Consider the following 15,114-nt stretch of genomic DNA (forward strand, 5'->3'; position numbering starts at 1 on the left):
TTTTGCTGTGTCAGTTATACAGTTAGTGAAATTGACTAATTTATTTCTATTTACAAGGCACAATTTACCTTTCTAATGCACGAGGGTTAAAAAGGAAAGTTTAGAAGTTCATATATTGTAATATATAAGTAGACCAGACGGGGGCGCTCGTGACTTTATAACAAAATTTTAGATTTTTAACGGGCTGTTTTGGGGCGAGTTTCACTAATAATAACATACTATAATCAGACAATAATTCATTTTGATTTAAAGCTTTATAGATGTATAGATATTAAGTTCCCCATTGTGACATACGCTCCTGTCTTAAATGTTTGGAGTTAAATGATTTCATTTTTAAAGAAAGAAATGAAATCTCCTGGTCAGTTTCTGTCACCATTCTTGGTCATGCCGTTCCTGTCCACTGGGTTTCTCCACCTCCCCAAACTTCTGGGCCTCTCTTCTTCCCTCCTCCCGTCTTCTTTTGATCTTGGCAGAGATTGCCTAGTTTGAAAGAGAATACGGCTCTGAACAGGGCCAAACACCAAATTAGAGCCCCTCTACTGTCTAGTCCATCTTGTGTGTGAGTCTTCCATCACCACAGCCTCCCTGTTTACGTCCCTGCTCCGGAGAGCGTGCAGCCATGGTCAGTGCTCCTCATGTTTTCTGTTTTTTGTGCTTTTGTCTGTCTTTTATTTGTCTCATTTGGTTTGACGGTCAATGTTGGACATTCTCTGTGTGTTTATTGAGATCAAAAAAATTTGAGGATTCATTTGAAAGCGCAGTGTGTTATATCGCTCATTTATTACTGGAGTTCTTGTGGAATTATTAATTAAAATGTTCCTTTTTTTTGCGGCTTATGTCATCTCCCAGTCACATCGCAAGTTCCACGCCCCTCGCCATGGACACACAGGCTTCTTGCCACACAAGCGCAGCAAGAAGCACAGGGGCAGGGTGCGTTCGTGGCCCAAAGACGATGCCAGGCGTCCGGTGCACCTCACCGCTTTCTTGGGATATAAGGCTGGCATGACCCACACGCTGAGGGAGGTGCAGCGCGTTGGCCTCAGTATGCGCGACAGGACTTACTGATGGGGATGAGTGAGAATTGAAGGGAAAAGGAGTAAATTCCAGCCATCAGTGCTGGTTTTTGGTGTTTACAAAAGCATAATCCAAATGTTCTGTCTCTTTCCCGGTGCTGCATCTAAAGCTGCCTCATCCTTTTTTCTGTGTCAACAGAGCAGGCGAAACGAGAGGAGGTAGAAGCAGTCACCATTATTGAAACCCCTCCTGTCATCGTGGTCGGGGTGGTGGGGTACATCCAGACGGTCCACGGCCTGCGTTCCTTCAAAAGCGTCTTTGCAGAGCACCTGAGCGACGAGTGCAAACGCAGATTTTATCGAAACTGGTGTGAATTCAGTCAGCTGCACCCACGCTGCTGCCGTTCTGGGCTGAATTTGACCTTTTCTCGCCCCCAGGTACAAGAGCAAGAAGAAAGCTTTCACCAAATACAGCAAGAAGTGGCAGGATGAGAAGGGAAAGAAGCAGCTTGAGAAGGAGTTTGAACAAATGAAGAAGTACTGCTCAGTGATCAGGGTCATTATTCACACTCAGGTAGATCACTAAGTCTGGTTTTAGAACCTCGCCATGTCAGTTGACACTGATCCACAGGGTGCCAGCTTTTATTAAAGGTCTCTGAGTTTTCCTCCAGGTCACATGCTACATGTTAAATGTCTCTAAGGCCAAGAGCCACATCATTCAGGCCACCAGGGCTGGGGAGGTGCCGTTTCAGATAGCATGTTTAAAAATAACTTCCAGGGATGAACCAACCCGTGGGGCTGCAGCAACAGCATTTATTTTAGCAAAAACCATCCTAACGGCACTGTGAATCCTCTGAGAGCACAGGCCCGTGAATCCTGAAAAGTAAAGATCCTTGAAAAGTAACATGGATTTTAAAAAATGCTTTGGTCATAGCTGGAGCTCTCTGCTGTCATTTCCAGATGCGGCTGCTGCCCATCGGCCAAAAAAAGGCCCACATCATGGAAGTGCAGTTAAACGGGGGAAGCATCTCAGACAAGGTTGACTGGGCCAAGGAGCACCTGGAGCAGGCCGTGCCCGTGTCCAGCGTCTTCTACCAGGACGAGACGATCGACATCATCGGAGTCACCAAGGGCCGCGGCTTTAAAGGTCACAAACAGGCTACGTGTTTAAAAGTCCCGCCATGGAGGCCAACTGAGCCCCCGAGTCTGTGCATCGACAGGTGTGATGAGCCGCTGGCACACGAAGAAGCTTCCCAGGAAGACCCACAAAGGGCTGAGGAAAGTGGCGTGCATCGGAGCTTGGCACCCCGCCCGTGTGGGATACACTATAGCGCGCGCTGGCCAGAAGGGCTATTATCACCGTACGGAGATCAATAAGAAAGTGAGTGATCAGTTTTCCCCAAACTGCCTATTGAGCTCAGTTTAATCACAGAAACCATCTTCACCATTTTCCTCTGTCTTCAGATTTATCGGATCGGGAGGGGCGTGCACGTCCACGATGGAAAAGTGATCCGAAACAATGCCTCCACTCACTATGACACCAGCCAGAAGACCATCACACCCATGGTAACCCTTGGAACATGTTCTATTCTTTAATTAAGCCTTTAACACCCCCCATCCCCTCTAGGGAGGGTTTCCTCACTACGGTGAAGTGAACAACGACTTCGTCATGGTGAAAGGCTGCGTGGTCGGGCCTAAGAAACGCGTGCTCACCCTCAGAAAGGTGTGACGTCACCGGCGCGTTCAGCCGCTCGTGGTCGCTGGAGCAATACTGTTAAATGTGCTTCTCTGCCTGCTCCTGGTGCAGTCTCTGCTGGTGCACACGTCCCGCAAGGCCAGGGAGACCATCGAACTCAAATTCATCGACACCACCTCCAAGTTCGGTCACGGCCGCTTCCAGACCGCCCAGGAGAAGAGGGCGTTTATGGTATGAGAATGCTAACGGCATTAGCCTCCGTAACCCGCCGCAGTTGTGAAAAGCTGATTTCTGGTGTGCTGCACTCGCAGGGGCCCCTGAAGAAGGACGTCCTGAAAAAAACTCTGGAGCCTCTGACGGAAGAAGCCTGAAAAAGTTTTGTTTTTCTCTGGTTTTGTTTGAATTGCTCTGATAGTGGCCAGTGTGTGATTTAGCCGATCAAAATCTGTGATAAACACATCTAAAGTTCCAAAGCTGGTTTTATTTAATGAACGATAATATCCAGTTCATTCCACAGACATTCCTGCGGATCTGTAATCTCCAAAAATATTCTGGTTCGATGCGCCGTTGAGAGAGCCAGCGCTGTCTCGTTGTCTGCCAATGTTTAATCCAGTCAGCTCTCTATGCCACGATGGCCTCCGCAAAACCAGCAACTAGCAAAGAGCTACTCTGACTGGTAGTCCTGGGACTCCACTGAAGACTGCTGGGATGGAGGATGGACTGAGGGCTGGTGCACTGTGGGTGGGATGTCCAGACCAGATGTCATCAGTGGCAGGTAGAGGTCGTCCATGTTGGGCATGACAAACACTTTCTGTTGGGGGGGATTCCAATGAAGAACAAGTTTGAGGAAAACGAAAGACGTCAGAGTTTATTTGTTCTGGTGAAGCGGACTGACCTGGAACTCGCACTGCAGTTTCTTCTCGATCCACTCAGTGACGTGAGTAAAGGTGACCTCCCTGTCCCCGAGCACGGGACGCACGTGAAGGTCCAACCTGGGAGGCAGCAGGAAACTGTACCTGAAGAGGCGCCAAAATGTAGGAATGAGGCACCGACCTCGGATAAACATTGTTTCATGTTAATAAAGGAAAGACTACAAAGCAGTACCAGATCCTGTCTGTAGGGGGCGGGGGAATATTGATTGCCAGAGTTCCAGACAGTTCCAGAACCTCCACGGTTAGCATCAGAGGCATGTTGGACACCTCAGCTATCTTCTTCCTGATGTACTCGTTCTCTGTGGCTTTCTGGAAATACTTTGACTTTGCTATCTTGTCCACAAACCGTAAGATTTTTCTGCTTGTGCTGACGCCGACGTGTCTGTGGGGCGATAAAAGAGTCCAATAGAGCAAACTGCTTAACTAATATCCAAATGAATCAGTTAGATTGTTCATAATTGACAGTTTACCCTTCACTGGTTGTCATCATGCTCTTATCGCCCCCTGAGCCCTGTGTCTCACAAGAAGGACCATCGTCCTCATCAGAAGAGTCGGCGCTGGATGACTCTTCATCACTGTCAGCCAGTACAGACAGTCTGGGATTGGAGCTGGAAAAAACAGCAGGAAGTGCCCTTTAAAAGCACATCTCTGGGTTTAACACAGCGTGAGTAGCACCGAACCCGACTCACCTCGCCGACTGGCTCTCCAGGACGCCGTGGGCTTCATCCTCCCCCTCTTTACCCAGCTTGCACAGGTTCATCTTAGTCTCCAAGGACATTTGAAGGCAACCGGTGTACACCAGCTGCAGCTCCAGCCACAGGCCTGGTGGAGAAGGTCGAAGATAATAGTGGTTAGTACTTCAGTGGACACCACGGTGTCGATGCATCTCGCAGATCTGGATCAATGCTGGAGGCAGAGGCTGCTTGTTGTCAGTTAAGCTTTGGGTGAGGATTGCTAATCCCTTTCTGTCGCACTTAAGATGGAGACAGTTGAGAAATGTAAGGGCAGACACAACAAACTCTGGACAACAACACATCGAGCCACAGTCAGGAAGAGGAGCGTAGAAGAATGTGTGTACCTCTGCGATCCAGGGTGGGTTTGGAGGTGCCGAGGACTTGCGGCAGACATGTGCCCATATCCAGATCAGCCAGGGTTAGCTCATTCATGAAGTATGGCAGCTGTCATGAGGACATTTAAGGCACAGATTTTGTGGGCGTGTCCTTCCAAAACACAGGAAAATAGAGGAATTCATTTCTTCTATGAAATCACAGATGATCACATGCTCACCTTGATCTTGCTGAGCTTCTTCTGGATCTTCTGAGCCACCTGATCCGTCCAGTACTTCTCTCGGAGAAAGTCCCAGAAGATCCTCCCCACTAGGGAGTTCAGCCACAACGGATGACCCTCGGAGAGTCCCCCAACTCCAGGACCTGGACTGGTATCGGCTCTGGGCACCTCCTCTTTATTGTGCACCTGGAGGGGAAACTGAAGTTTACATGAGGCAAAACACAAACATGTTTCATGTGTAATTTCTAAAGATTACACAAGCTGTAAGGGATAAAGTGCTCATGCACCTTCTTGTGGACCGGTTGGCCCTCCTTGTCACTTGGGCCAGGACTCTGAATGGTACTGCTACTCTCAATCAGCTGAGTCATGAAGGTGCTGTAGTCCAATTCCAGCCTTGCTTTGATGCCCCCGGACGAGTCCGCCGCATCGTCGCTGGTGTTTTCTTTGACAGCGTCTCCACCACAGGAAATGTCTAAATATAGAGGAAAGATGGGAAGAGAGGGAGTTCAGACATTAAACTAATGGAAAGACAGAAAGTATCATCCCTTTACCTGGGCTCTCCTCTCTGCTCGTGCTAGGATCGGCTCGGGAGGCAGACAGGAAGTGCTGGAACCACTCCTCTTTCTCTCTTCCTGTGCGGCCAAACAGGTAGAGGTTGACAGGAAGCTGTTGTTCTGTTACCGCATCCCTCCGTGGTCTTTCGTCCTGCTCCTGAACCTGAGATGGGCTCTCTTCCCCTCTTTCCCCATCAGCCAGAGTGATGCAGACGGGGTATTTCTTGTTCCACAATCTCTTCCGAGCCAGTCCGGGGGGCAGCAGAGATACCTGGGTCCAACGGGATTAGAACAGGATGTAACTGTGCCGACAATATCTGCCAACCCAAAAGCAGATCCAAAAGGTCGCCCCACTTTCAAAAGTTTACAGCTAAGCAAGAAAAGATAGCCGGTCATGGTTACTATGGAAACAGCTGGTCATGGTTACTATGGATTATTGTGTTTAGGCACTGACCTTGCATTTAGCCAGCTGGTACGTGCAAGAGCGCAGGAACGAGGCCTCGTGTGGCACCTCATCGAAACCCGCCCAGCGGGGCACGTTAGTGCGCGGGTACGCCAGGGACAACCGGCTCCCATCCAGGGTTACATGGACAGAGTGCATGATGGAAGGGTGAAAAGACTCGGGGTCGTAGCTGTGCGATTCATTCATCCATCCCTGGCAGGTGGGGAAAAACTGAGTTATCCATCACTTTTCTTTCAAAGCTTCTGAATAAACTCTGGTTTACCTCCAGGATTTCGGCATCTGCGTGCTCCCCGTCCAACGGACCCAGCGTCAGCTGTTTGCGCGGTCCTCTGTTGGGTTTTGTCGACGAACGTCGAGGGGCGAAGGTGAACATCGCTCCCAGGCCCAACATGAAACCACCCACAACCCCTAAAAACAGACCCGTCAGGTACGGCGGCAGCGGCAACACAAAGAAACTGTAAGCTAAAAGCCCCACGAGGAAGAGCCAGTGGAGAGGCAGGGATGAGCCTGGGGCCCGGACTCGAGGACGGGCGTTAGTTCTCCCCCCAGATCCATTCTGGAGATCCATCATCTCAAGCATCGCTCTATCAGTTAAGGGTCCCTGTTGAGGTCTTTTCACTGGTGGATCATACGATCCTTTGTGCTCACCGTCGGGTCTCTTCCTGCATTTCATGGTTGGATCTTCTCCACCTTCATCTTTTTCGCAGCTGCTCTGGAATACTGACGAATCTCCAAGGCTTGAAGTTCTTCCTTGTTTGGGAATGCAGCTTTCATCACCAATCATCTTGCTCAGCATGCTCAACTGATCCTGCATGGCCTCAGAGAACTTCTTGCGTTTGTCCTCCAGCTCTGCGATCAGCGAGCTCCCCCGAGGTTCAGCGGACGACGCCGTCACCCAGTCGTCCCCTTCGGCCACTCCCCCTGCTTGGGGCCTGGCCTCTGGGATCTTTGGATGCTGCTTCCAAGGATGCAGATGAAGCCTGGAGTCAGACCTGGAAAGGTTGACATCTGGCTCGGCCCGCCAGGAAATCTCTGTGCTCAGTGACTTGACCAGGGTGAGCAGAGGTCGGCCTCTCGGGGATCTGCTCTCGCTAGGATCCAGGTCGGTGGATGAGGACTTGACCAGGCCGGTGGTCGCCAGCAGGCCGGCTGACAGTGCGGACAGATCGGCTAGAGAGCCCGGGGAAGACGGAGAGTGAGGCAGGAAGGAGCGGTGGGAGTGGTGGCTCTGGCTCAGGTCTAGATCCATCCCAATGCTTAGGTCAGGCTGGCTCTCCCTGCCTCTTGGTTTGTCCTTGGAAAAGGCCACAATGGGGCCTTCATTGTGACAGTCCAGGCTGATGATGAGCTTGCTCTCCTCCATGGTGACCATCAAAAGGGTGCTACAGCGAGGAAGCGGCGGTCCGAGTGTCTGCAGACACAGAGTACGAGGTTAGCACTGCTCCACTTGTGACATCCTCTTTCAGGGTGGTGAAGGTCCATCGTCATGAATTCTGCTGCACTGACAGAATAAAATGTGAACATCGGACCCTCAAATCAACAACCACATGTTTCTTCTTTTTTCCTCCCTACTTGCTCCCCCTAAACTCCTCTGTGCTTCCTTATTTGCCGTTTTCAAGCGTTCTCCTCTGTCCATCAGTTCGCAGTTGGAGGGGGAGGCAGATGAGGGCTGTGCTTCTCCAACCATCATCAACAGGACTTTAATCCCACGCTAACGGCTAATCCCAAATTATGCGCAGTGATCCGATAATGAGTTTGTTTCCATCTAATTGTCTTCTGTTGACATTTTAGATCTGCCTGTAGTATCAGCCAAAGTCTACTGAGATGCCAGCGTGCTGGTTTCTGCACCAAACGCCCACATGAACACACATGTTCACTCGGAACATCACTCGTAATCATAACACCCTCCGCAGCGTCACTCCCTCACCATATCTGACGCTGACAAAGATCCCACTAACAATTAAAGGGAGCACACACGCCGCTCAACCCTGCTCAGACCCTGCTGAATTCGACAATAATTAATGGTTTCCTCAGGGGAAATCAGCTCTTTGAGAACGTTTCACCAACGCGCCTTAAACGACATGTTTTCCATGCGACACGAACCCCTACAGGGGAGTTAAAATGTGCTTGAGTGTAAGCTTCCCTATTAAAGAGGCTTTCTGTCGGGGTTTGAGTGGCCACAAAATTGCAAACAAGATCAGTGACCAAAGCGAGCGCTTATAAGAAAACAAATCAAAGGGGATGGAAAAATGCACGGCCCCTAATTATTCCCTAGGAGGTGTTTATTTTAGTCCCAGCTCGCCGGGCCGTTTGTCAAACTAATAACCGCAACTGCTGCTGCGTGTGAACCGTGCACCACGGCACCCGCTGGATTGATCTCTGGATCTCTACAATCCCAAGATAAAGACTTTTTTTTATTATATTTTGTATCCCAGTCTGTGATTCTGTGTCATTTATTAACCCTTTGTAATTGTTTGTCAAGCGTGTCATGTGATAAACGCATGTTTATACGTGCGTAGCTGGGGATAAGAACACAATCCTTGTGAGGACCTGCTGATTTTGATTTGAAATTGACCCTTATTTATGTGAGTGGATAGACCACTAAAATATCTTTATGCGTTAACTTACTGTCTAGTAAAGCAACTCATTTAAAAAAGAAAGAAATGATGTAATGGTTATTTAAAACGGCAATACTTTAATACCATTTCCTTCTTTCAAACTCATTTTATTGTTCTGCCTTTAGAATCCATAACTGAGGGCTTAATTACATATAGGAACTGTTTGCTCCTGAGCATCAGTTACCAGCAGGGTGACAAAACAGGAAGTGAAGACCAGGCAAGGGTATATTTGATATTTCAGTTGCTAATTTCGACCTGGCCTCTGCAGAAGTCAGCGTCAGACATCTGAGTCAGATAAGGGCGAACATGCTTCCCTCAGATTGTTCCCCGCTCAGACTAGACAGAGATTAATCCTCTCCTCAAACTACCTTCTACCCTAGAACTGACACCTTTGGCAGAGAGCTTGTCTGGGTATCACAAGCTCAGTGATGCTAAAGCTCATTTAGAATTGATTAATGGGCTGGGCTTTGTTTGTTTGTTTGTGTTGGGGTTTTTTTTTGGAAATAGAAGACAGACTGGTCAACGGAGACAGGCTGGACGTGAGTTAAATGGACTGAATTCTTCTACTCACTCGACTCTGGCATGTTTAATCGAGGGCTGTGGTGATTCGCGACCCCCGTCAGTGTCACAGATTTCTGCAGAAGTCGTTGCGAGCAGGCTGCGGTGGTCGCCCTGCATACCGCAGCGTGCCGCGCACGGGGATGCGCATGGTCTACCTGCAGCAGGAAGCAAAAAAGAAATAAATAAATCACGAGACTTTTGTTCAAATGATTGCGGTAAAACAAACAAACAAACACCCACCAAAGTCATTTAAACGACCGTTACCTAATCAACTCTGCCAGGAGACAAACGCGTCAGACGCGTCGCCATCGTACACGACGCTCATTTCTACCGCTCCGGGACGCTTCGAACCAATACGCAATTATGTGATTATTGGTGTCCTGACTGGACGCTGGAAAATCTAATCCAGATTAGACGCCGGGAGAGCGACTCCTCCTCTCTGCGCTCAACTCTCGCGGCGTGACACCGCAGCCCGGGTACGCACGCTTACGTAAGAGACCTGGAAAAAACTCAGGCCAGGTCGGGCTCAAAAAGTTCTTTCAAAGCAGAAGTGGGAGTCTTTTGCTGATGCATGTCCAGATTTGGCATTTAGTTTAGTAGTGATTCATTTGGCTAGTACATATATCAATAAACAAGATTATGTACGCAAATGTTCTAAATGCAAATAAACCAAGATAGTGTAAAATGTAGTGTAAAAATGTATAGAAAATAAAACTCAAACCATGTTTGGTCTGATGACCCACATATATGTATATGTCAGTGTTTGAATATAATATAGTTTTTAAAATATAGGCCCATATGATCAAAGTTTTGCAGAGATCCTGAATATCATTTGTGGATTTTGCATGAACAAGACTGTGCATCAGAATATAACCTGGATTATGAAGTTAAAATCAGGAAAAATAAAACCAGACAAAACAATCAAAAAGACTATTGGATTAAAATGAAATAGAACAGAATGCTAGAAAACACAATTGAATAAAACAATCATCACGACCGTTCAAAACCTTTAATTTGTAGCGCCGTCTCAGTTTTATTTTGGTGGGATAACCGGAAGTGGTTAGGGAGGAATATCCGCTTCTCCAAAAACAAGTTCCATCAGATTAAACCTGTCTTTTTAACAGCACCGGCATGTCCTTCTGTAGTTTCTTCGGCGGGGAGGTCTTTAAAGCCCACTTTAAAACAGGTACCGTCATTACTGTAACTTGTTTATCTACCTTTGAAATGTCATCATGGCGGCGAGTTCGACAAAAATAAAGTTGGTGACCACGGTGAACTATTTAGCTAACTATCGGCTACCAGTTAGCTCGTGGAAGCTAATAAATAACTAGTAATTAAAATAGGCACCACTACAATGGTCCTGTATCAAATGTTCAGAGAGATTATTTAAAAGAAGATAGTCAACAAATCTTTATTTTGTAATCTGTCTTCCGGTTACGCAACAAATATGTGTTTTGTTTTACTTCTGGAATGTAACGTTGTTATCTAGAGGTAAAGGTGGGAGTTACAAAGCTCTTAAGGACTTTATTACGGCGCTTACCTAAGAGAAAATGGACGACAGGTTATTTTGTAATCTGCTCTTTGGTTACAAAACCACACGAGGTCACACTTTGCTTTAAGAGCGAGGAAGAGGAAGAAAACGAGATAGTGCCAAATACTTTTACCTTCAGTCATTAAAAGCAAGCTGTAGATTTAAATGGTGAATCTTAAGGTTTACGTTGCAGCCTGTGTGTTTTGCACCAGGGATTTACGTGTGCTCCAAGTGCGACCACCAGCTGTTCTCCAGCCGGTCCAAGTTCGAGCACTCTTCTCCCTGGCCGGCCTTCACCGAGACCATCCACGACAACAGCGTGTCCAAGCACGAGGAGAGGCCTGGGGCCTATAAGGTACCCAGCAGACGAGCGGAAGGACAATACGCTCGCTTCAAATACGCAGAACTTGAGTGGTGTTTATGATGTGTGCCTCCAGGTACGGTGTGGGAAATGTGGAAATGGCCTGGGACACGAGTTCGTAAACGACGGGCCCTCCAGGGGCCTGTCTCGTTTCTGAATATTCAGCAGCTCACTGAGGTTCATTCCCAAAGGTCCGATTCTCAAGCACAGGAGGCTGGTATTGATTTCTGTGTGGCGGACTGAGAACTTATTCCTTGCACTTTATTGCACAGATAAGGTGGACGGACAGTAGGTGAGCCGGCTGAAGACGTGGAGGACTTGCAGACATTTCTCTGATGCTGCTGACTGTGTGGACGCTGGGTGACGAGATCTGGGAAAAACCCCAATCTGGGAGCACCAGGGATCTGAAGAATGGCGATCTCACCGCAGGGCAAGACCAGAGGACTGACCTCAGGACCGTCTAATTATGCAATTATCAGCACTTATCAAAGCAAATCACTGACGCTACAATCAATGTCACATAGGTTTTATCTATTTATTTACTGTCTCAGACAAAACCAATCATGATTTTTCATACTGTTGACGTTTTAGGCAAAAGTATCAATTAAAAAAGAATTTTAAAAAAAGTCCTGCTTTCTGTCTTCGTGGTCCTGAAACAGTCATTCCTGTGCATGAACAAAAAAAAATGACAGTCATTAAACGTGGCTAAAATATTCTGTTATTTCTCCGGTGTTGGCCACATCACAACTGATGCGCCACGTGTACTTACGCGCACCGACCACCAGAGGGCGCTGTGCGCGCGATGGAGCTCACGCTGCAGCAACATGCCAAAGACTAATTCAGACTCTAAATGAACATAACGTTTGTTTTTGGACCGAGGAGGAAACCAGGCATGAGGAGAAGATGCAGAGACCTCAGCAGGAATCAAACCCAGAATCTCACTGTGAGGAGACTGGTAACCACTGCACCATACGAAGGTCATGGGGTTATTCAGCTCAACCTTTACAGCTACTAACATTTAAAAATGTGGGACAAATGTCCTGGGTCACAGTCAGAAAGAGGGCTGTGGCCCCCCCCCCCCCCCCCACCCAGCGCTGTGGACTTTAGCTGTTTCCCTGCCCCAAAACCCACCTGATGAACTCGTCATCACGGGTATTTGAGAAGGAAACATCGTTTAAATGAGATCAAGCAAAGAGCAGAGAAACTCCTAAAGCTATAACTTTATTAGGGCTGTTATAATCTCTTACGTTCTGTGTTTAAACTGATTTGTCTTCCTCATCCAGACTAAAAGTTCTGCGTATGTCTGAGTTAAAAACTTCCCTTCAGATGTCTGGTGAACCGGAGGGGGAAGAATTCCAAACAACGTGGGGACGTGAGGGTGCGTTCAATAGCGCTGGTCGTGTTTAGAATGTCTGGAGATGAGCAGGTGTGGAGCGCCTGTTTCAAAGCATAAAAGATTAGAGGAGGAGATGAAAGCTGCTGCATCAGGCGCCGGATTAGGACAGGAAGTGCAAACATTAGCGCGCCGTGGTGGTATGTCCTTTAGATTCATCTGAGGCGAAGACTGTTTTATGTTTCTTCTACGTGACGACGGCTTTGTCCTGGAGGCCTTGCTGGAAAAAAAGCAGCCGTTAAGAACGTACAGCAGTCTAAATTAGTCAAAGGTGTATATCGGAACTAAAACAAACACCCACAGCGTCACAAAAACCATCCAAATATCACCTCTGAGAGACAAGAGAGGACAGAGCAAAGACAAACCACATGAGAGCAAAGAGGAAAAAGGAAATTGCCCCCGCAATTAGCATCTGCAATCTGTGAGAACGCTCCTTCTGGTCGGCATCAGGGCACAGCTGTATGGCCAACAGGAAGCAAACAGGAAGCAGGAAGTGGTAATCCGCCGATAGAATCACAGGACGGCCTCAGATCCACTGACCTCCGGGGTTCATCCTGCTCGTGTAAGCAAACTGGATCCTTAATTACATTAAAACGCAGCTCCGCGAGGATGTCCTCCGTCTCAAAGGATGAGCCTCGGGCAACAGCACCGTGTGTGTGTGTGTGTGTGTGTGCGTGTGTGTAGAGCCTCACAGACTCACTGGCCGGCCATCTTGCTTTAATTGTAACGTATATAGGAGCCAGGTCCATGGATGTCTCCATGAGCCGGGCCTGCTCTTGTTATCCCCAGTTGGTCCAGTTTCCTGGGGCTGTGTGTCGTCTGTTTCCCAGGAGCTGAGGTCACTCTGGAAGCTGGACAACAATGTCTTCTTCTTCTTCTTCTTCTTCTTTGGTGTAAATATGCAGAGCTGCTCTCCACATGTTGCAGAGCCTCAAACACAACTCTCAGTGTTATTAATGAAAGCATAAACAGAGCCTTGAGGGTGTTTGGGGTTTTTTCGTTGCTAAATTTCTGTCACAAATCTGTTTTGAAGATTTTGGTGGATGTCAGATGGTTCCTCTTTATCTCCTGCAGCCGGTTCGCTTCAATGATTCGTTGCAATCGTTTTCTCTTGAAGGGCTGTGTAGCCACCTTTTGCTGCTAGCTTAAATGCTATCTGAACAGGTGGCCTTTGGGGCAAAACGTTCGAAAAGTGGTCCTAATCTGGTTTTCTTCCATGTTTTCTGACTCAGTAGAGAATTCTACATCATCTCAGTAGGTAGTTGCCTTATGTTTGTATCACAGCTAATGTTTACGTGTCACCCGTGCCCGACATCTGGCCACCCAGGTGAGGCCTGTGGGGGCGCCGCTGAGCATGAGGGCCGCTAGGTTGAAAAATAAACAAGGACGACCGACGTTGTCTCCCTGCTCGTCACTGTGAGCTTTATCACACCATCGCATTCCTGCTCCCGAGCTGCTACCAGCTAAACAGCGGCGGCTATCAGCGGTTTGATCACGTTCAGCGGAGGGGGCCAGCCAGGGGGCTTCAAAGGGAGCAGGTGTGTGGCACAGGTATGTTTTGGGGAGGGGGAACCTTTGGGGAAGCGGCTGATTGTCGGCTAATATCCTCCATTAGCTGGTAACACCCACATGTGGTTGGCCGGAGACTAAACTGCCACTAGATGAGAGTGTGTGAGGGACTGATTGCTGTGTGTGTGCGTGTGTGTGTGTGTGTGTGTGTGTGTGTGTGTCTTGTGTGTCTTGTGACGGACCAGTGATCGTCCAGGAGTCAGTCCCAGTGACCCCGACTGGGAGTCAGCAGTGGTTGACAGAGGGATGGTTACGTTTTTAGGAGCATCTGTGTGCAGATTATTCCCTTTATGTGATGCCATAAACGCTGTCTAAAATATTTGCTGGGTATAAATACACAAAGTCAGTGTTTAAAATTCTGCTGGAGCCTTTAAATCCACCCCAGCCGTCGGTCAGTGTTCTCACGGGTGGTCCTAATAACAGAAATCACTGGTTGGGTCCTGCTGATTGTTAACATCTGTGTAAAAACATAATAAAACAGAGCCTTTTTGCCGCGTCTGATCATAATTGATCACCATTTTTCATTGGCCACTCTTAGCTACCGGCTATTAAAGCAATCACTGAAAAGAGCATTAGCTTTGGGAGCTAATCTCCAGTGACAGCTACAGTGCCGTTAATATCTATTTAAACTAGTTCTGCATCAAAGAGCGGAAAGAAAAATAATCCCACATCCCTGGAACTTAAAAGGTGTTTAATTCTTTGATCACATCTGAATCCTCCTCACAGCATGAATGAGGGAAATTCCACATTCCTCCACAGCTTTAGGCGCTTCAGCCACAATTACCCGCACCCAAATACCCACACACTCGTTTTCCTACCTTTGCGTGGACCTTCACTGAGATAATACATAACCTTAAGCCTAACCCTAACCCTAACCACCCCAAGTAACCCTGTAACCCTAAACCTGACCTAACCTTAACGAGCCTTAAAACCATGACTTAATCCTCAAACAGGTCTTTCAAGTTGTGGGGCCCAATTTGGCCCCGCTTTGAATAACTGTCCTCTCTTTGCTAGTAGAATGAGTATTTTGGTACCTAATATGTAGCAAGCACGCGGACACACTCTCACATGCACGCACACGTGACCGTGTAAGTGTTGAAAAACATCCGCTCGACATCCACTTTTTATAGACACAA

At 47.8% G+C, this 15,114-nt stretch overlaps 3 protein-coding genes across 4 annotated transcripts; 2 read left to right on the top strand and 1 right to left on the bottom strand.

Annotated features, from left to right (window-relative positions):
- Positions 1–492: 492 nt before the first annotated feature.
- On the top strand, positions 493–3,182 carry LOC101069821 (60S ribosomal protein L3-like). The gene is made up of 10 exons (XM_003964549.3): positions 493–622; positions 850–1,042; positions 1,213–1,381; positions 1,452–1,587; positions 1,974–2,160; positions 2,234–2,394; positions 2,478–2,579; positions 2,641–2,736; positions 2,821–2,940; positions 3,021–3,182. The coding sequence occupies exons 1-10, from the start codon at positions 620–622 to the stop codon at positions 3,078–3,080; spliced, it is 1,227 nt and encodes a 408-aa protein (XP_003964598.1). The 5' UTR covers positions 493–619; the 3' UTR covers positions 3,081–3,182.
- LOC101076874 (testis-expressed protein 2-like) lies at positions 3,169–9,654 on the bottom strand. 2 transcript variants are annotated; one of them, XM_011603929.2, is made up of 13 exons: positions 9,365–9,654; positions 9,135–9,279; positions 6,208–7,356; positions 5,937–6,137; positions 5,480–5,753; positions 5,216–5,400; positions 4,929–5,114; positions 4,720–4,819; positions 4,331–4,463; positions 4,112–4,249; positions 3,814–4,023; positions 3,605–3,725; positions 3,169–3,520 (listed from the first exon to the last, which is right to left on the bottom strand). In XM_011603929.2, exons 3-13 carry the CDS (start codon positions 7,315–7,317, stop codon positions 3,374–3,376), a joined length of 2,805 nt encoding a protein of 934 aa, XP_011602231.2. In that variant the 5' UTR covers positions 7,318–7,356; positions 9,135–9,279; positions 9,365–9,654; the 3' UTR covers positions 3,169–3,373. The 2 variants fall into 2 exon arrangements, with proteins under 2 accessions (XP_011602231.2, XP_029692645.1); XM_029836785.1 differs by having other exon boundaries at positions 3,321–3,520; positions 9,389–9,654.
- A 511-nt stretch (positions 9,655–10,165) lies between these two features.
- LOC101069595 (methionine-R-sulfoxide reductase B1-A) lies at positions 10,166–11,642 on the top strand. The gene is made up of 4 exons (XM_011603872.2): positions 10,166–10,310; positions 10,868–11,010; positions 11,093–11,207; positions 11,289–11,642. Exons 1-4 carry the CDS (start codon positions 10,256–10,258, stop codon positions 11,306–11,308), a joined length of 333 nt encoding a protein of 110 aa, XP_011602174.2. The 5' UTR covers positions 10,166–10,255; the 3' UTR covers positions 11,309–11,642.
- Positions 11,643–15,114: the final 3,472 nt, after the last annotated feature.

The sequence above is a fragment of the Takifugu rubripes genome, chromosome 5 (genome assembly GCF_901000725.2).
Source record: "Takifugu rubripes chromosome 5, fTakRub1.2, whole genome shotgun sequence".
Classification (NCBI taxonomy): Eukaryota; Metazoa; Chordata; class Actinopteri; order Tetraodontiformes; family Tetraodontidae; genus Takifugu; species Takifugu rubripes.

Bases quoted from the DNA above. Each gene is read 5' to 3' on its own strand.
- LOC101069821 (XM_003964549.3), top strand. The intron at 2,395-2,477 runs GTGAGTGATCAG...CTCTGTCTTCAG, and splicing joins GTACGGAGATCAATAAGAAA to ATTTATCGGATCGGGAGGGG. The intron at 2,941-3,020 runs GTATGAGAATGC...CTGCACTCGCAG, and splicing joins AGGAGAAGAGGGCGTTTATG to GGGCCCCTGAAGAAGGACGT.
- LOC101076874 (XM_011603929.2), bottom strand. From the start codon at position 7,317: ATGGTCACCATGGAGGAGAGCAAGCTCATCATCAGCCTGGACTGTCAC. The intron at 3,726-3,813 runs GTACTGCTTTGT...GCGCCTCTTCAG, and splicing joins CCCCCTACAGACAGGATCTG to GTACAGTTTCCTGCTGCCTC. The intron at 3,521-3,604 runs GTCAGTCCGCTT...CCCCCCCAACAG, and splicing joins AACTGCAGTGCGAGTTCCAG to AAAGTGTTTGTCATGCCCAA.